The 20,359-nt window shown below is 44.3% G+C and overlaps 1 protein-coding gene across 1 annotated transcript; it reads left to right on the top strand.

Moving 5' to 3' along the window:
* The first annotated feature begins 1,915 nt into the window (after positions 1-1,915).
* Positions 1,916-19,730, top strand: Asb13 (ankyrin repeat and SOCS box containing 13). Its single transcript, XM_028769907.1, has 6 exons — positions 1,916-2,065; positions 10,937-11,124; positions 12,366-12,516; positions 13,448-13,582; positions 17,354-17,545; positions 18,157-19,730. Exons 1-6 carry the CDS (start codon positions 2,023-2,025, stop codon positions 18,282-18,284), a joined length of 837 nt encoding a protein of 278 aa, XP_028625740.1. The 5' UTR covers positions 1,916-2,022; the 3' UTR covers positions 18,285-19,730.
* The last annotated feature ends 629 nt before the right edge of the window (positions 19,731-20,359 follow it).

Below are 20,359 nucleotides of genomic sequence, written 5' to 3'. Positions count from 1 at the left end.
AGGTGTGGCCTTGTTGGAGTAGGTGTGGCCTTGTTGGAGTAGGTGTGCCTCTGTGGGCTTGGGCTTTAAAACCCTCATCCTAGTTGCCTAAAAGCCAGTCTTCTCCTGTTTGCCTTTGAAACAGAATGATGAACTCTCAACTCCTCTTGTGCCATGCCTGCCTGGATGCTGCCATGCTCCCACCTTGATGATAATGGACTGGAGCTTTGAACCTATGAGCAGCCCCAATGAAATGTTGTCCTTATAAGAGTTGCCTTGATCATGATGCCTGTTCTCAGCCATAAAACCCTAAGACAAGGAGAGCTAATTTTAGAGAATGTACTTTTGAATACGTAAGCACTTCAATAAATACTAAAGTCAAGCATCAGAATAAAGGAAAAACGCTACAAGCAAGTAATAAGCAAATGATTAAGAAACATGTGGCAAAACATTTACACAATGCATGTACAGTATACATGTATATATTCATATATGTTCAATGTAGCCTATATTTGGATTTGCAGAATATGTGTCATGGAAGAAACGCCGAAGAAAGTATAAACATGCAGACATACCACACAGACAAGAAGGAATACAGAATTCCACTGCAAATATGTGAAAATAAAAGCCTATTATATCTACCTAAAAATGTAGAAAACTTGCAAAGAAACATGCAAAAGAGCTGGGAGATGGCTCCGTGGCAGCAGCTTGCTGAGTCATCTGAGAGGACCTGAGCCTGGATCCTCAGAACTCAAGTTAAGGCTGGGCAGTGTGAGCTGTCATTCACAATCCCAGCACTCCTGCGCCTAGACGGGAGGCAGAGGTGGACGGCTCCCTGAAAGCTCACAGGCCCTCCGTTTGCAGGAGTGAACAGGAGACCCGGTTGCAGACAAATCGGAAGGTCCTTAAGGAAGGACTAACAAGGACTGTGTCCTCCGACCTGCAAACACACATGCACACATACACTCACATAGACATCATAACAAAGAGAAACCAAAATGTGCCCTCCCTACTCCCCACAAACCAAAACAAAACCAAAACAAAACTACAAGAGCCAAAATTTGATAGACAAATGGCCAAAAAGATATGACTACTTTTACTAAAAGATTTGGAATTTTTAACCAGGTTCCCCCAGCAGTTTGGGTTCCCAACAGATACCATTCAAGGCCTCCTAAATACAGTACCTGGGGTCCAAGGTGCAGATAAAGTTTCACGTCATCCAAGGATCCTTACCTCAAAGGATGACTTCCAGTGCTGTTTCCAGTGATTCTGACTTTTTCATGTTCGAGTCACAATGTGTTTCCACTCTGAGCCTCTGCACAGGTCAAGGTGAAAGTATCTCCCAAGTATCTCACTTTTTGGTTGACTTGGAACCCCCCTGGGAAGACCGGTTTCTCCTTTCTGCTAGGTCGCTCATGGCGTTCCAGCTTCCTTCTGTTAAACTGGTTGAGTGAGACACCGGATTAAAACTATCCACTGAGAAACGTGGTTTTCTTTAATGAATATCAACTGTTTGAAAGTTATGATTTATTTTTGAAAAAAATGGAAGAATCAGGCATTTTGATCACCATCTTCGGTGAAGCGCTCTTCTTGAAAGTCAAGGCATGAAGAAGGGACTGGATGCTTTGTTCAGTGGTATCAGTGTAAATCACAGGAGGCCAGTTTTGGCAGCTAGGTACATTTTGCACACGAACTTATCTTTTAGATTGGACATCAGGATTTAAGCTTTTCTTCTAAACACAGGACTTGTTAATGGACATATTCACACGTGTCAACACGGACGCACATTTTGCACTCTTCTGTTTTGCATGTGACCCTTCGGCGGTGACAGCGGAGTGGGGACGCTCAGGTGGCACGCGGCGGATACAGAAACTACAACTCCCAGCGGTGGCCATGGTAGCAGTCAGGCCCCGCCCACCGGCCTGCGCTCCGGGGTAGGTCCCGGCTCAGGTCCCGGCTTACGTCCCAGCTTAGGTCCGGGCTCAGGTCCCAGCGCTCGGAGTCACAAGGCCCGTAGGCAGGGGCGCCCAGCCCGCGAGCCGCATGGAGCCGCGCGCCGGGGATGGCTGCTTCCTGGGAGATGTGGGTACGTGCTTCGCGCCGCAACGGCCAAGGGCACCACACCGAGGCTGGAGTCAGGACCAGCAGCCCAGCTCTTGGAGACAGAGCAAGCCCACGGGTGGCCTTTGTCCCGGAGACGGGCTTCGCGCGCCGTTCCGAGTTTGTGGTCAGAAGCGTTGGGGTGGGATGTAGTGATTCGAGTAGGGTTCGGGTGATCCTGGTCATCTCAGACCGGTGTTTAATGTCTGCCACCTTGTTCCTGCCCGGTGCAGTGGGGCTGGTCTTCTATGTGATGCACCAGGTATGGGATTCAGGGCCGCCAGTCTACCAGGGCACTGTTCACTTTAAGGGAGCATGCGGGGGTCGTTGCTCAATTCAGCGGCAGAGTCTGTGAAGTGTGCATTGGACACACTGGCAGCCTCATCAGGAGCCCACTGTTGTCACTACACCACCTCCCAGGCGTTTGGTACAGTGTATTGCTTGCGGGGATTACAACATCCTATACATACACCCAGCTGCAACCAGGGAGTCTGCTTCAGAATGAGGTCATGGCCCAACACTGGGACCTACCTGGTGCTAAAGAAGTGTTCTCTGTACCTTTGGGGCTGTCGTAATCCATAAAATGGATTCAAAGACAAAGGAGAATTCTTTGGAGAAGTAACTTTTTTCCCTTATTTACAAAATAATATGTAAATAGAAAGGACAATGACATTGTACTTAGATAGCTTGAAAAGAAAAAGAAATCCAAAATGTTTCTTTACATGAGTTTAAAAAGTAGTGTAAAGAAAATCGAGTTAATTTAGCTGACTGGAAAATTGCAGTCACAACAAGGCAGATATTTTAATTGATTTCTGCAAAACAAACACCTTCAGAATTATCAAAGACTCTTTAATAAGCACCTGGGGTTTTTTTGTTTTTTGGCATCCTAGGTTGGCACAAGACTTTGACCCTGATAGCCTGGTCAGTATTTGATTCTCATGAATATGAAGTGGCATCAGAGCTAGGGATGGGGGCACTTACCTGTAAGCATACCCCTCGGAAAGCAGAGATAGTAGTAACATGAGTTCTAGGCCAAAGCTTACATACCTAAGCTGTATGTCACAATCTTTTTTTTTGTTTTTTTTTTTGGTTTTTTTTTTTTTTTTTGGTTTTTTTTTCGAGACAGGGTTTCTCTGTGTAGCCCGGGCTGTTCTGGAACTCACTTGGTAGACCAGGCTGGCCTCGAACTCAGAAATCCTCCTGTCTCTGCCTCCCAAGTGCTGAGATTAAAGGTGTGCGCCACCACCGCCCAGCTGTATGTCACAATCTTGTCTCTAAATATTTTAAAAAACACCACTCCCGAGTATATTTTCTGCATAGCTTGTGAAGAAGAAAATCATATTCTTGCCGGGCAGTGGTGGCACATGCCTTTAATCCCAGCACTTGGAAGGCGGAGGCAGGCGGATTTCTGAGTTCGAGGCCAGCCTGGTCTACAGAGTGAGTTCTAGGACAGCAAAGGCTATACAGAGAAACCCTGTCTCGAAAAACCAGAAAAACCAAAAAAAACAAAAAACAAAAAACAAAGAAAGAAAATCATATTCTTGATTAGCGGGTACATACATGTTAGGGTTCTTGGATATTTTTGACATTGTAATTTTAAAAATTTAATATGCATCTCTAAAAGGTGCCCTTGCTGGTATTTGTATTTCTTTTTTTTTTTTTTTTTGAACATGAAATGCTCTTTTATAGCATGTTTTACAAGGGGAGAGGGTAAGAGGGGCCAGGTGGTGGAAAAGTACAAAATCTTCTTGGCCTGTGCCTTGAAACATGTCATGGTCTATACGGTACACTGCCTTGAATTATGATCTACCTGCTGTTCTTCAGAAGATAGGTATTTGTATTTCTGGCCTAAATGAATAAGCTGAAGGTGTTGGATCCAAAACAGTATCACTGTTCCCAATAAAAGTGGAAGCCACCACAGGGAACTTGAACTGTGTAACATTCTGACTTGTCATTCTATATTCCTGCGGTATGGTAACTGGAATATTTATGCATACCACTTTTAGATTGCTTTTGTTTACTTATGTAGCTATATTCCTCTTCTCTCGATTTCATGACATCTTTGGAGAGAAAGGACGGAAAAGATCTTCCATGTGCCATTAGGAACCCCCAGGCTTTACCATTTTTTATCCCTGTGGCACACTCAGTCTTAGCAAGGATTCAGGATGCTTTTCAAGGCTTAGAGTGATACTTTGAATGGTTAGAAGGAAAATTTACTCTAAAATAGGAATTCAAAGAGAACCTGACAAATAAGCTTGAAAGCTTATTGAGGCTGAAAAGGTTTCAAAGGAAATAATAGTAAGTAATAAACACATTTATGAGCAAAACAGCACATTATCTTCTCCAGCAACATGGCCCTGTGAAAAGTCACCTCCTTCACAAGAAAACTAAGGTGGCTGGTTTCAAATGAAAACCCTTTTCTGAAGTTCTTCAACAGGAACAAAGAAGATAAGCCAGGCCTGGAGGTTCTTACTGGTAATCTCAGCTGCTGGGTGGCCCAGATAGGAGGCTTGTGAATTTAAAGCCAGCCCAGGCTGATACCAAGAACTTCTCTCAGAAAAATAAAAAACAAACAAGACAAGACAGGATGAGAGAGCAGGGCGTTGTGGCATGAAGCCCAGACTCACTGTGTTTTGTGGTCGGGCTGTGGGAACTAAGGGAGTGTACCCTCACTTAATACACATTTTAGGGTGACTAAAGGCAGGCCTCAAATTACTGAGTGAGTGAGGGGACAGGAAGGAAGGGAAGGAGATACCTGTTCTAAGTGAGCTTCTGTTTCAGTAGGGTCTGCAGTGGCGAGGACTCACTGAGGACTCACTGGTTCTGTGCCTGTGCCAGCCAGCTTCCTGGTTCTTTTACTTAGTTGCAGTCTGTTTCACTTTCCCTTACTGTCTTTCACTTTCTTTTCCTTACTTGGTCCTTTCAAGTTGCTGTTCCCTGTCCCTCTTTGAAGGCAAACATTTCGTTTTTTTTAACCTCATTGAATGTTTTTTAAAAAATATTAATGGTAATTATTGTCCCCCCACCCCCTTTACATGAGTGCCTTTTAAAGTCACACCATGGGTTATTTGCATAGTGTTTTATTTTGTTTTATTTATGTTTTTGTTTTGTCATAGACTATTTAGGAAATTAGTAATTAAAACATTTAAAAAGATATGCTTGAGAACTATCTTAAAAATTAACAAAAAGCAGCCCAAATTTAAAGTAATGATTTCTACAAGTAAAGAGATCTAGTTTTCTCTTGGAAGTCAAAGTGCCTGTCAATTTAGGGTCTGTTAAAATTTAAATACAGACTGTACAATTGAAGCTGGATGATAATGATCAATAATACTTGTTAAGTGTTTACTTGGGGGCCATTCTGGAGCACACATACTGTGTTTACTGGTCATAGGATCCTGAAGAACAGGCACTGCCATCCGTACAGTGAGGAGGAGGGTAAACCCTCAAGTGTATACAGATAACCCCAGAAGAGGAAGAGGCTGGGCTCCTCCACCCCTGCCACTCCTTTACTGCCTTTGTAAGGAGGTTTGGAAAGGTAACGGGGTCACACACTTGGCTCTCCATCCTGGTGTGTCAGTTGTGTAGTATCTCTGAAGTCCTCAGCTCCAGAATTCATTGTTAAGGGCACAGATCTTAGTTTTCCAAGACTCTGGGGATAAATCACTCAGGACCTTGAACTTTTCCTCGAGAGCTAAATAAAGATAAATGTGTCTTGAAGGATTCTTTGCAGCATCTTGTTTCCATTCATAAGCATTCACAGTTCTTCCCTGGTTGTGTCCCAGCATGTGTGGCTGGCCCCTCCTGTGTCTATATTTATTTATCTTCATTTGTTTGATTGTTTTTCTAGATAGGGCTTGTCTGTGCAACAGCTCTGACTGTCCTGGGTACTAGCTCTGTAGACGAGGCTGGCCTGGAACTCACAGAGATCCATTTGCCTCTTCCTCTCAATTGTTGGGATTACAAGTGTGTGCTTGGAGTTAAAGGCAGTTATCAGACACTTGGGAACCAGACTCAGGTCCTCTGAAAGAGTACTATGTTCTCTTAACCACTGAGGCATCTCTCTAGATCCAAGTACACCCTGTTTTCTGCTATGCTGGGGATCAAGCCCAGGCTTTGTGCAGGCAGTCAAGCTCTCTACCAACTGAGCTTCATCTCTAACCTTCAGATCCCCTTCAATGACTTACTTGGAATAAGAGTGCCAATTCATATCACATCGAAGAAGGCATCCCTGAGGTTTGACCCCCCCCATTCACAGTCACAATGATGGACCACTTTGCCCTGAATATGTCCTTGGGGGGGGTTGAAGATGCTTTTTTTTTTTTTTTTTGGAGTGGGCCTGCTTACTACTGAGAGATGACTGGGCTGGAGAGAGGCAGCTTCAGTAGTCATAGCCACGATCCCTGTCAAAGTTAAGGTCTAGTCCAGCCCACCACTGGACATGTCTATAATATATTGTGGACGAGGGTCTCTGGAAAGTTGGCTTGCTCTGCACTGAGCAGGCTGAGGAAGGGCAGCCATAATCCTAGTTTTCTCGGAGAGTAGCTGGGCCTGGGCGATACACCTACGTCTTGAGCTCATGCAGCAGGTCTCTGCCCTCTGTAATTAAGTAAGATGCTAATAAACCATCAGGGAGGAAGCAGGTCAAGAAACTGTTTTGTTGGTTGTCCTGGTATGAATACTCACACCGTAGCTGCCAGGCCAGGAGAGTCCCTGCTGGAGGCTCTCTGCAGCTGGCTCTGCCTCACCATCTGTAAAGAGTGTGGGCTCCACCTCAGAGGACCAGGAACTGAGTAGATAAACAGGGTAGGAACTCAGTCTGCCAAGGACAGTGGGAGCCAGAGACATTGATGCCAGTGGAGCAGAGATTCCCCACTACGGTGAAGCAGGGATACTAGAGAGTGTTGAAGAAAAGACTTTGAAGAGGAGTCAGTACGGAGTTTATTGAGTTGGTTAAGGTTTATTAAGACATGATAGAATATTCTCCGGGGCTTGTTGGCCAGTCAGTCTGGCCTGGTTGGTGAACTCCAGGTTCACTGAGAAGACTCCATCTCATAAGGCAATAGAAAACACAGATAAGGAAGACACAGGGAATTGACCTCTGGCCTGACATACATGTGCACATATGTACACGTGAACCAGCAAGTAGCACACACACACAAGATAGAAGTCACTGGAAGACTGTGATCGAGGTCCCACATGGCCATCTTATTATTTGACTATGTGAGGAGGAAGGGAGCTGGGAGCTGGCTGGTAATGAGAGAGCAATTATATAGTGAAGACTGAGCCCCAGCCCCAGAGGGAGCTTGCTAAAACAGTGCAGGGGATCAGGTTTCCAATGCAGCACTATCCTCAAGGGCATAATGTTGAGATTCAGAAATGGGGCAATTTCATAACTGGGCTCTTGGCACTAGATTGGATCAGGCTGAAGTGAAGCCTGACCAGCAGTTTCCCAATTGACTGTATTTTCTATGCATACTTTTCAGGAATCTATTTAAGGCTCATATTCACATTGTATCTTCTCCTTCTTCTTCCATTATCTTTTCTACTGATTGCTACTGTTCTTTATGACGAGAATGTCTCATTCCTCCCTGATTTATAACCCTAGAGGAGGCATTCAGTGGTTAGGAGTATCAGACACAGCCTAGGTGACTAATACCCTTCCTTGCCATAAAGCTATCTTTCTTTCTGATGTCAGTGAGCATGTTCTTCTCTGGCTTCTTGTTACTGAAGGACTACTATTTCTTACTTAGACTTGGAATAACCTGGGAGATACTCCTCTGTGTATTTCTGGGAGAGCCTTTCCAGAAAGGTACAACTAAGGAGGGAAGACCCGAAGGAATGTGGGTGACTCCAGTCCACAAGCTGTGGTCCCAGATGGAATAAAAAAGCAGGAAGTGATCTGAACCTTGGTGTTCCTCTCTCTCTGTTTTCTGACTGTGAACTCAGTATGCGAGCTGCCTCCTGCTCCCAATGCATGCCTTCCCTGCCATGATGGATTTCATCTCTTGCTCTGAGCCCAGTTAAAGTCTTCCTCCCTTAAGTAGCATCTGTCGTGTGTTTTGTTGTAGCAGCGAGAAAAGGAACCAATACAGTTACTTTTCAAAAATTTAAAAACATTTTATGCCTATGGGTGTTTGGCCTGCAGATGTGTTTGTGTACCACATGTCTTCAGTGGCATCAGAGGCCAGAAGAGGGAACTGGATCCTTCAGGGCTGGAGTTAGCAAATGGTTATGGATGGAATGTCAACGTGGGTGCTAGGAATTGAGCCCAGGTCTCCTGGAAGAGCAGCCAACACTCTTAACAGCTGATCCATCTCTCTAGCTCTCTTCTAAACACTTGAATAAAGAGCATAGAAGTTACCATCTTAATGTTTTCAGCTGTAGAGTTCAATGTCATTACATTGCACATTTAGCACATCAGTCATCACCCTTCACCCATAGAACTCTTCATCCTGCAAAACTGACCTCCTAGACCCATTAGAGGATAACTCCATGCTCCTCAGTCCCATCACCTTGCTCTCTGTCCCTACAATTGTGTTTACTTTAGGTGCCTTGTGTGAGTGGAATCATATAGCATACGGCCTTTAGCGACTGGCTTATTTCATTTAACATAATGTTTTCAAGGTTTATTCACGTTGTAGTGCCTGCTCCCATTTTCTCTCTACGTAAAGCTAATGTTTATATACCACATTTTGCTTATCCACTCATTTCTTGATGAACACTTGCTTGTATTGTTTTTATATTTGTTGTGTTTACTTACAGGAGTATGGGTGAAGGATTACTTACAGAATCAGAGACAACTCAAAGACAGCTTCATGTCCACCCTAGCATGGGTGATAGCACTGGAAAGCTGGAGTTCACTGTACAACTTGTAAGCAGCTGCACACAGGAGAGTGTCCTTCATAGGCAGCTCAGTTGGTATGAGCCGCTTCTAGGCTTGGCTTATTTGAGAGTGTCTTTCATCAGCCTTTAATATTTATGTATGTATGAATCTGGCCAGTTTCAGGGACTTCCTGATGCTATTGAGTTATTTGTTTCCTGGTTTTTATCCTTGAAGAATGGAATGTTTCACCTCCCCTTAGAACATCCATAACTTGCAGAGTCTTAATGAGTTTCCCTCCAAGACTGAATGTTTTCTCTCAGAGAAAACTGTTATACAACATATAGGTATGAAGAAGCATCTCATTGAAATTTGAGTTTTCATTTCTTTAATGATTAGTGATGTTGACAGTCTTTTCATGTTTGTTAACCATTTGTATATCTCTTTCTGTTAAACCCTTTGCCCATTTTAAACTTTGATTGTTTTTTATGTTGTTGAATTGTAGAAGTTATTTATATATTCTTGATATTAATCTTTTATCAGATATGTAACTTGCAAATATTTTCATCCATTTTATGGATTATTTTTGAACTCTGTTGATTGTGCCCTTTGGACTGAAACCTCTCCCCCCTCTCCTCCTGCTCCTCCTCTGCTTCCTTTGCCTCTCTACTTTTGGCTATCACATTTGCTGCTTCTGATTTCTGTCTTATCGAAGTCAGGACTATTGCAGCCGATACTCGTTCTACTGGAAAATGTGGTTACCGGTAATTGTATTTCTTCTAAAGATAGATCATATAAAGGGAAAAAAGGTTGCTTGTCTTTTTCAAATTGTATGTTTTATATAATTATAATTCATTTTAGCAGTTCTATCCATTCATCCATCTATTCATCCATCCATTCATCCATTTATCCAATTATCCAGCTTCTAGGTGAACACAAGCAATTTGTTCAGCCATAAACTATGGGTGTGTACTAGGTGCTGGGAACACAGTACTGAATTAGCCAAGCTTGACCTGCGACCTCTGTGATACTTCCATGTACTTGCCAGGTTACTTGGGAGATTTTGCTTCTGAATTCTCATCACTGGCAATGTTCTTCCATTGCTGCCCTTGTGGTGCTTTGAGTTTTTGTGGCATTCACCTTGCTCCTCACTAGGAGCTACCTGTTATTGCGTCTTACACATCTTCGTATATGGAAGTGGAGAGTGCTGATTCCATGTAGATAAGCTGCTGAGTATCTATATGGCAGGAACTGCACATGACACATTAGCTCCACCTCAGGGACCGTTCTGGTTCTAGTGGACTCTTCTCCTCTCCTCCTCTCTCCCCTTCTCTCCTCCTTTTCTCTCCCCACCACCCCAATACAAACCTAAGATTTACCTTATCTTCTTTTTAAAAGTTTCATGAAACTTCTCTTACTTGGGGTTTTTCACTTCTATTGACTTTAAGCTGCTAATTTGCTATTTTTCACTACCCCCTCAAACTGTATATTGCTACTTATGGGGCACATCCCTCTTGGTAATAAGCTAGAGCATACAGAGGTACACTCGTGAAACTGCTGTACTATAGAGCATATGGCTGTAAGGGATCAGGGGCGAGAGATGGGCTCACAGTATGAACCAGATTCATTTTTTTTTTTTTTTTTTTTTTTTTTTTTTTTTTTTTTGGTTTTTTTTCGAGACAGGGTTTCTCTGTATAGCCCGGGCTGTCCTGGAACTCACTCTGTAGACCAGGCTGGCCTCGAACTCAGAAATCCGCCTGCCTCTGCCTCCCGAGTGCTGGGATTAAAGGCGTGCGCCACCACCGCCCGGCTATGAACCAGATTCATAATGCAGACACCCTTATATGCCCTGGCAAGAACTTTGAGCTCCACCCTCCAGCTAGTGGGGATTGCTTATGGATTTTAATAGGAGCACTGGGACCAATTACATGGTCACATATGGTGTCTTGGCTGCCAGTGGGCCCCAGAACCTCATTTGGATTCCTTTGTTTTGATGGAAGCAGAAGGGTCTTAGTAAGGGTTCTGTTTCCTCTTTAGGTTTCTGGGTGGAGCGTACCCCCGTGCACGAGGCAGCTCAGCGGGGTGAGAGCCTACAGCTTCAGCAGCTGATTGCCAGTGGAGCATGCGTTAACCAGGTCACTGTGGACTCCATCACACCCCTTCATGCAGCGAGTCTGCAGGGCCAGGCCCAGTGTGTGCAGCTGCTGCTGGCAGCTGGTGCCCAGGTGGGTGACCATTCAGCATTGACAGCCACCTAGTGGCAGCCATAGGGGTTGGTGGGACAGGCTTAGGAGAACACTAGAGAAAAGAAAAGACTCTTAAGGAGTGCAAGGATGTAGACAGACAGGCTGCTTAGGGTGCTGAAAGCCATGGGAGGGGGTGGGATGGTTGCTGTGGACCAGAGCGGGTTCATGGATGGGGCACTTTTATCAAAGTGGGTTAGCATAGCTCCCCTCTGAGATGACCAGGTAGACTCTTCTGTGAGCAGTTGGGCCCCGGGGCTGAACAGCTGCTCTGTAGGTTTGGTTGTTTTTGCTTTTTTGTTTTTTTAAGAAGTTCGATCAGTTGTCCTTTTTATTAAAAGATGATTAAGTGCTAAAAGGTGGTCTGTTACTTTAAGAAGTGTTATGGAAGGAATCGCTGTGTAGGTTTTACAGAGTTCTTAACTCCAGGATATACAGTGTGAGGTGCTGGCAAAACCGCTGGGGTGAGGTGGAGAAAAAAGGTAACAAAACAAACTTGTGACCTGGCTGCCCTCGCCAGTGTGCACGTTCACTGCACAGTTAGTTTTCGCTGCTGGTGGTTTCCATTCTGCAGACTATCTGCCTGCTTAGCAGAGCTGGTGGCATCTGTACTGCCCTCTGTGCCTGTGGAGAATACAGGACCCTGGTCTCGGAACTCACCATCTGAGTGCAGAGTGAACACAGCACACCATCTACCCGTCCCCAAAGCTTGGGATGGAGCAACTTTCACAGTTTTCAGTGTGTACTCGCTTAGAAGCCTAACTTGGATAAGTTTTAAGTGCGCTTTTCCCAGTCTAGGGTGTTGGCTTCTTCCTGCCCTATAATTTTCCATGAGGCATGCTGAGCAGTCTGGAGCATTTCTTTTTAGTCAAAGCTCAACTTAAAATCCGTCTTGAAACTTGCTCCCCTAGCCTCAGGCGCTCCTTTTCTGCCCTATGTTTATCATTGGCTTGGGGGTGGCAGTGAGGGTGAGGCTGAGGTTTAGCCTGCCCTGGGTGGGAAGAGACCCTCCAATGAGAGACTTCTATATTTAGGAGGCTTCTACATTCCTACCCTAACCCATGCACCTTGCTCTTTGAACTCCCTCCCATGGCTTGGTGCGGACCAGCGAACTGGTAATTTTAAGACATTATCTTTGCAAAGATGGACCTGCGTGAAGATTACAAAGGGTCATTGCACTTAATTGCCTAACCCTTTGACATCTGCTTCTTCTGTCCTTTGAGGTGGACGCGCGCAACATTGACGGCAGCACCCCTCTTTGTGATGCCTGTGCCTCAGGCAGCATCGAGTGTGTGAAGCTCTTGCTGTCCTATGGGGCGAAAGTCAACCCTCCTTTGTACACGGCATCCCCGCTACATGAGGCCTGCATGAGCGGTGAGTCTGTGTGTTAGGGACCATGCCCGAGTACACTGCGCTTAGAGCCCAGTGAAGGAGGCTGGCCTGTGTGGATATGGGGAGTCACCAGGAGGATCTCTCTAGAGACAAATAGGTTAAGCAGAAGTTCATTTATCAAAGCTAATTAAAAACAAACACTCCACGGAGAGATTAGAACGGGCCACCCCAAAGTATGGGCAGCCCAGAGAATTCTCAGTTGTGGATCTTAAAGAAGTTTTTATGAATATTTGTGAGGTAGGTGGCATATCCTCCTCCTAAACTATGGTGGACCAGACTTTTCATTTTAGGATACTTCTCCTTATGATCCCCTAAGGGAGGGAAAAACCCAAAAGGAGAGATTTGGGTCAAAAACCTCAATGCCAGCGATAGTATAATGGGGTCAGGTTGTTTGGGCATGTGGACCCTCCATTAGAAGAGAAGAGGGCCCAAGCCTTGATCCAAATGTGCCCTGACAGGAGGAGGAACAGAAAAAAAGTGGAAGAGGTGCTGGGGCGGGGGCGCAACTTGAATAGGGAGAATGCCAGAGAGAGGTTCCTTCATCCAGCAGACTGGCTGGGATGCAGCCTAGATGCTCCCAGACATGGTACAGGGGGACTTTGAGATGAGGGTCAGGATGCTCTTTGCTCCCTGTGTCCAAGTGTTTTCTCATATCTTCTGTCCTCAGCAGGAAAGTGGACGTGAGCCTTTTCTATCACAACCAAGTGTCCTAAGAGTTCCTGAGGGGAGAGAGGAGATGCCTTTGGAATCTCTTAGGACCATGCAGAGTTACCAGCCACTTTGTATATTGAGATATAGGCTCCTTCCCCTTGGTTTCTTGTAGGGCCACCTTTTCAACTGCTGTTTGTCATGGCTACTATTTCCAGTGTGTGTATTCATGAACATCTCCATCTTTCCCCCGACTTATTTCAAGGGAGTTCTGAATGCGTGAGGCTTCTTATTGACGTTGGGGCCAACCTGGAAGCCCATGATTGTCATTTCGGGACGCCTCTACATGTTGCCTGTGCACGGGAACATTTGGACTGTGTCAAAGTGTTGCTCAATGCAGGTATGCTGCTGTTTGCCCAAGCTACTGTAAGTTTACCTGAGTGGATAACTTAACCTGAACCATGCTAGTAGATGGCTGGGTAGCAGAAGCAGATAGACTGGTTCTTCCACTATGCTGAGAGACCTTGGCCTTGGCCTCTGTATCTATAAAACTGGAAAAATGAAAACTGTTGTCCCATGTGTTGGGAATATTCTCAATACTGTTTATATAATGCCTGGTAAACAGTTACCGTTTAATCTGATATTCTCTCTCTCCATCTCTCTCTCTCTCTCTCTCTCTGTTTGTGTGTATTTGTGTGTACACATGTATATGGGTGCCTGCAGAAGCCAGAAGAGGGTATCAGGTCCCTCGAGCTGGAGTTATAGGCAGTTGTGAGAACAGCATTTCTCAGTCCATCAGCACTTTACACTTTAAGGCTCTTTTGTAGCTTTTCCAGAAGAGCAAAGTCTCCTTTGCAAGTGTCACTAATGTACCTCCCCTGATGATCCATTGGCTTAAACTAGGTCTTATTACTATACTCCAGCTTTGTCAAATGTAGAAGGAAAGGGACTGTACCACTCTGGAGCTATGGGTGGATCTGTCTTCTCACCCCACCCCAACTTTCTATAGTTTTAAAGGGAAATTTCCATATATCTAGGAAATCAAGGATTAGTAGAATTTGGGGAAGGGTGTGTGTGTCTCCTTCCTCTGTGGCAGCAACTAAGCATTGAGAACAGATGTAGTCTGGGGCAGAATGTACCAGAAAGGAGAAAAGAGGGTCCTGAGCCTTGATCCAAAACAGAGTTGAAGAGAGGAGTCAGGAAGAGGTAGACCAGATGCCACTTTAATTTTTGATGGACTTCCTTGACAAGATTGTCTTTTTTATTTTCTCCTTTGAAGTACTTTTTTAAAATTGTGAAATAGTTCCATCCTATATAGAAGTAGAGAGAAGTAGCATAGGCCTATGGACTCACAGAAGCTTTACAAAATCAGTGAGATTCTATACTACTGAGGCTGACCCATAAGCCTGTTGGAGAATCTAAGAGAGCCACATTCCCGGAAAAACGTGCGGCAAGTGCTTGTGCGGTGACGACAAAGGTCCTGGCTCTGCTGGCAGATCTGAGTTCGTATGTGAAGTAGTCATTTTGCAGGTAGAGAGGCAGAGTTAAGGAATTAGACCGTGTTTGCAGAGGAAGAGGTGGTGAGGATCAAAGTCCACTTGTTATGGTTAAGTAATTTTTCACCTGATCACTAACAGTAAATATTTAACTCTCTGGAAGCGTTCAGAGGTAGTAGATGAGAATTATTTACACTTCCATCTTCTTGGCAGAACCTGTGTTCCTGGGCACGGAGTCATTTGTTCTGATGGTCCAGGATTGTGGCTGTTTTCAGCTGTGTGCTAGGGTATTAAGGCAGCCGCTGGCTTCTGTTTCACTCCAGATCACATTAATCCTATTTTGTTTTGAAGTGAAGATCTTGATAATGAGCCAGTTTTGACTTCTTTCTCTGAAGTATGGAATTGACAGTTCTTAATTCGCAGAAGGAGTTGGTTGTCTTACCATCTCCCTGCTTGACCAAGATACGAAATGGCCATTGTGCCACAAAATCCCTCCCTCCTGACATTCTTCCTTCCTTCTCCTTCAGTTACTGCTCCAGTTTTCAAATAAGAAGTCTGTTGATGTTGGCCGTCTCTCACTATTCCCACTTTCATTCAGCACTAGTTGAGCCTAGACATATTGCTGTGTGCACACTCGGTCTATGTTTCCAGTCAGCTTCCCTCCTCATTGACCCCCCCTTTCTATCCACCCAAAAAATGCCAAGTGCAGAGTAGGGAAAATATTACTGTTTACTTTGGAAAGGCCACTTTGAAAGAGTCACTCACAATCCAAACATATCAGAGGAGCCATGGCAGCCAACAGCAAGGAAGGAGGGGTGGATGTTATAGTTCGTTCCTACTTTCTCTTTCTCTTCGACCTTGAGGAAACCTTTCGCTTTCTTCATTGTTAAAATCAAAATAAATCACATCCTTTCCTGATTTGCTCTTGCAAGAATATTGCAAGGATAAATTAAAAAAAAAAAGCCACTTGGACTCTAAAGTCTGTGAGCTCTACAATTTGATTTTCACTTCAAATCATGTTTTGCATGATGATTAGAGCAATCTGGAAAAGTTTGCTCCTATAAGCAGGTGTTAAAAGGAAACCAGCTGAGGCAAGAGAACGATGGGCGTGTTGGTCAGGTTTTCATTTCTGCCCATTCATGGCACTCTGCAGCTCCTAAGTGTGACTCAAGCCCTCTCCTTTTAGGAGGAAATGGTCAGTCCCTGGTGACTTGGGGTCTCTGGATTCTGCCAGGGGAGCAGAAAAGAGTGTTCTCAGGATCACATCATGGCCATTGGGATAAGCACAGCTCTTAATTCCTTTAGAAGATTAAGCAGATTTTAAAGCAGAAAGGAGGGTTTCCCAACTATGAACAGTGGACCAGCACCTAGGATGACACTAAACACTGGCACATCGCTGGTAGAGCTCTGATTTTGTGACCATGGTTTGAAACTGTAATTTGGGTGATTTATGGATGCAAAGATATTTGCTTGGTTTCTTTAAAATACTTTAACCTTTTCCTATTAATTGTTAGCTATTAACTCTTTACTGGTTCAAGAGAAGACTTCAAAGACATTAACATCTTCTTCCAAACAAGCTCTGAGGCCTTAGAAAACCAATATATAGAACTGGTGATTGCTATGTATCAAGAAGGACATTTCACACAGACCATTTTTTAAATCAAAATTTAAAATTTTTAAACATTTACCTTAATTTTTAAATTTATTGTTGTTGTATGCATATGGCTTCAGGTGTGCGTGCCAAAGCGCATGCATGGCAGGTGGAGGACAGGTAGCTTTGTGGCGTTTGTTCTTTCCTTTCCTCTCTTTGTGGGTTCTGGGGATCCAGCTCAGTTCACTGTGCTTGTGCTAGGCCATCTCACCAGCCTCAAAATCTTTTTTTTTTTTTTTAATGTATTTTAAAATGCTGAATTTAGCCATATTGCCCCGAACATGCCCACTCTGGTTTAATCTCAGAAGCTAAACCAGGCCAAACCTGGTTAAACTTGGATGGGAGACCTAGGAATACCAGGGGCCATAGGCTTAGAATGCTGTGTCTAGCTTCTAATTCCGTGAAACTTTCTGTATGTCTCCAGAAAGATGAGGGGAGTGGAGCTGAATTCACAGCTAACTTTTCAAGCACATTGTCCGTTTCTTCTTTATCTCTCCCACTGTACAAAAGAATATATCTAAGGGATATCATTTTTTATCCAGTCAGTTAGTTTTTGAGCCCAACATGCCTGGGGCAGAGCAGCTGTGTCACCTGTGTTTGTGTCCACAGGATGAGCCTCGGGAAATCTAGGGACCTATGAGGACAGACTACAGGGTACTTCAGAACAGACATTTAGCCCATAAGAAGCCTTTTACTTTGCTCTGTGTATGTGTGTGTATTTTGCTTTTGGGGGATATATCACATATGATGTATATATAATGTATATATATATATATATATATATCATGTGTATTATGTCTTTTATATATACTATGTATATCACATATATGATATATCCCTCACTTTGATAAGGAAAAAATAAGTATTAATCTTGAATTTTGAGAAGGTACAGTGGAGTCTGTTATTCTGTTTCCTGGGCGAGGATTGCTTTTGTGTTCTGACAAAGGGTGATGTGTACGTCAGTCTTCCTCTTGGTTCCACTCGATCTTCTTGGTGACAGACATTCTCTGCTGTGGTTCTCTAGGGGCCAATGTGAACGCAGCCAAACTTCACGAGACTGCACTTCATCATGCGGCCAAGGTAAAGAATGTCGACCTCATCGAGATGCTCATAGAGTTTGGAGGCAACATCTACGCCCGGGACAACAGGGGCAAGAAGCCCTCGGACTACACATGGAGCAGCAGCGCCCCGGCTAAGTGCTTTGAGTACTATGAAAGTGAGTCAGGTTCTGTTGTGCAAATACTCCCATATCCCATGCTGCCAGGAACCACTGTCATTCATCCAGAGCCCCCAGTTTGCTAGTTCTTGAATTTATGCTGACCACTTTGAGTTGAGGCCTGAGTTCCTGTCCTTAGTACACTAGGATGTACTAAGAATACTTCTGTCTCTGGGGACCATTTGTGCTGAAGCATCAGCTCTTGTTATGTTCCTGTAGCCTAGAGTTCATGAGCTAGCTGCTAGCACCTCCCCTGGATTAAACCCTTCTCCCATGCCTGACTTGGCTGGATATGTGACAAATGGGCCTTTTGGTCACTTCTTCGCTAAGTCTATTTGCTACATAGTATCAAAAACAAACCAGCAACTCCTCCTACAAAACAAAAGACCCCTGTCTCTAAGGACCCAACCCCACGAGATGAATCCCTGTGGATATCACTAGAACATTATTGCCTGGCTTCTTGCTGCTGGTACCTGGCTATCTGACCTTTCAGAGATGACATATGATTCATCCTAATTCTTGGGCTCTTCCAGTTCCCCCTTCGCAGGTTGCAGGGTATGCTTCTTCTAGAAACCTTTTTCATGTATTTCCTTGATCCTTTTTCCCCACAGAGACACCCCTTACTCTCTCACAGCTCTGCAGGGTGAGCTTGAGGAAGGCCACTGGTGTCCGAGGGCTAGAGAAAGTTGCCAAGTTGAACATCCCTCCCCGGCTCATCGACTACCTTTCCTACAATTGATCTGCAGGCAAGGGGCTGGAAAGGCTGGTGACCAGCCCAGTTATCACCTTGTTATGCCTAGCCCTGGGCCTTAAAGAGTTCTGCCTGTTTCTCTGAAACACCATCATCAATGTAGATAGATTGATGCTCCTTTGTGTTCTTTTTGGTTGTCCTTTTTGATGTCTTCTTCTGAACACCAGAGAAGATCTCTGATGCACCAGGAGGCTAGTCTCTGGCATCCCAGCTGTGGATGTAACCCTTGCTAGTCTTCTGGCACTTCTGCAGTCACTCTAGGATGGGCTCAGTTCTCCATGTTTCTCTTTTCACCGACCACCCTCGAATAGAGACAGTTCAAGGTGCACAGGGAATTCTGGGAACTCAGAACACTGATGCTGATTGTCTTTTATCTGAGCACCATGCCACAGAAGCATCAGGTTCCAAGAACTTGACCCGGTGGACTGGGATACCACTCTTATGGCATCTTGCCATTTGGATAGTTTTTCTGGGGCAGCAACTGGCACTTTCCAAGGTCTACCTGCATCCAGGTGTATATCACTCAGGGGCTTTACAGATCAGAGTGGGGAAGGCTCAGGCTTTGTACCCCCACATCAAGCAGTGTTTTTTTTGGGATGACTGTCTCCAGTATTAGCACTCAAAGCTGTTAAAAAGTTTATGTTGGGGCCTGGAGAGATAGCTTGGGACTAGGGTTTAGTTCCTAGAACCCACATAAGGCAGCTCACAATGGCCTGTTGCTTCAGCTCCCGGGGATCCGACACCCTCTTCTGGCCTCCTCATGCACTCAGATATGTATGTACATACACAGACACACAGACATACAGACACACACACAGACACACACAAATAAATAAAATAAAATCTTTTAGAAAGTTGGAGAACCTTTAGGAAAAAACCGATATATGTATATATATGCATTCGTTCATATATATATGCTGTAACGAGATTCGCAATGAGCAATGCAAACAAGATAAACAGTAGCTAATGTGAAACTTCATGCATATGAGAATGAGATTCATTGGCCAAGGCAGGAAAAGTGGTCAGGATTCCTTCCTATAGTAATAAAAGCGAATCCTGTACATTGTGGGTGAAATACTAAGTCTTGTGTTCAGACTGAATTTTCCTGGTTGACATTCTAGATCTTAACAATACTGATAATACCCCACATACAATAGAGAGAAATAGAGAATTTTTCAGTAGTCATTCTATACCGAGAAAAGCCACCTTCTTTCTGTCAGTCTTAGGCCCAAGTTCTGAGGAAATCCATGTTTTTGCATGGAATAGTAATAGCAATCAATTTTAAAAAGGCACTGGATTCTGCCTCTTTCATCTTTGGAACAGACTCTTGCCTCTAGCAATAAAACCCAGTAATTGCTCATCCGTTATATCTTTTGGTATAGAATAAGGTTCTCTTACCATTATTGTTCAATAAAAGTGGTTGGATGAAGTGTGTCCTTGTGTCTTATTTTGGGGACAGATATACCAGGCTTCACTCTGTGTGAGATGAGTGAAGTCACTCCCTGTTCTAGGCACCTGATGACTGGGACTTTGGGTCCTTGTCCACTCTTGCTTTTCCTTTCTTATTTATTTTTTTTTTTTTGAAACAGGGTCTGACTATGTAGCTCTAGATGTCCAGGAACTCACTTTAGACCAGGCTGGCTTCTAACTCAAAGAGACCTGCCTGACTCTGCCTCCCAGTTACTGGGATTGAAGGCATGCACCATGACACCTGGCTTCTTGTCCATTATTAAGCAGGACTATAATGATAAAAAAGTTTCTTTGCTTCTCTGGGCCCAAATTATCTCAGGTATAAAGTTGGGGTAACAGGTCAGGCTTAGATCACAAAATTGATTTTGACTGATTACCATTGGCTGATCTCTTTAACCTACAAGTGAGGAAATGAGAGCCATTGTCTTGTCCTTGTCCTGTGTGGACCCCCTCCCACACACACACCACATTCACCACACACACTTACTATACACATACCACACACATTCACCAAACATACACATCACAATCACACACATCACACATTCACACATTGTATACACTACACATATCGCACATATACACCACATGCA

Source organism: Grammomys surdaster, unplaced genomic scaffold (assembly GCF_004785775.1).
Source record: "Grammomys surdaster isolate TR1022 unplaced genomic scaffold, NIH_TR_1.0 194, whole genome shotgun sequence".
NCBI classification, from domain to species: Eukaryota; Metazoa; Chordata; class Mammalia; order Rodentia; family Muridae; genus Grammomys; species Grammomys surdaster.
The sequence above is the reverse complement of the archived record's forward strand: the minus strand, read 5'-3'. Positions and strand labels throughout refer to the sequence as shown.

Coding starts and splice junctions, on each gene's coding strand:
- Asb13 (XM_028769907.1), top strand. CDS start 2,023: ATGGAGCCGCGCGCCGGGGATGGCTGCTTCCTGGGAGATGTGG. Junction 2,066..10,936: donor CTGCTTCCTGGGAGATGTGG/GTACGTGCTTCG, acceptor TTTCCTCTTTAG/GTTTCTGGGTGGAGCGTACC. Junction 13,583..17,353: donor CAAAGTGTTGCTCAATGCAG/GTATGCTGCTGT, acceptor GTGGTTCTCTAG/GGGCCAATGTGAACGCAGCC.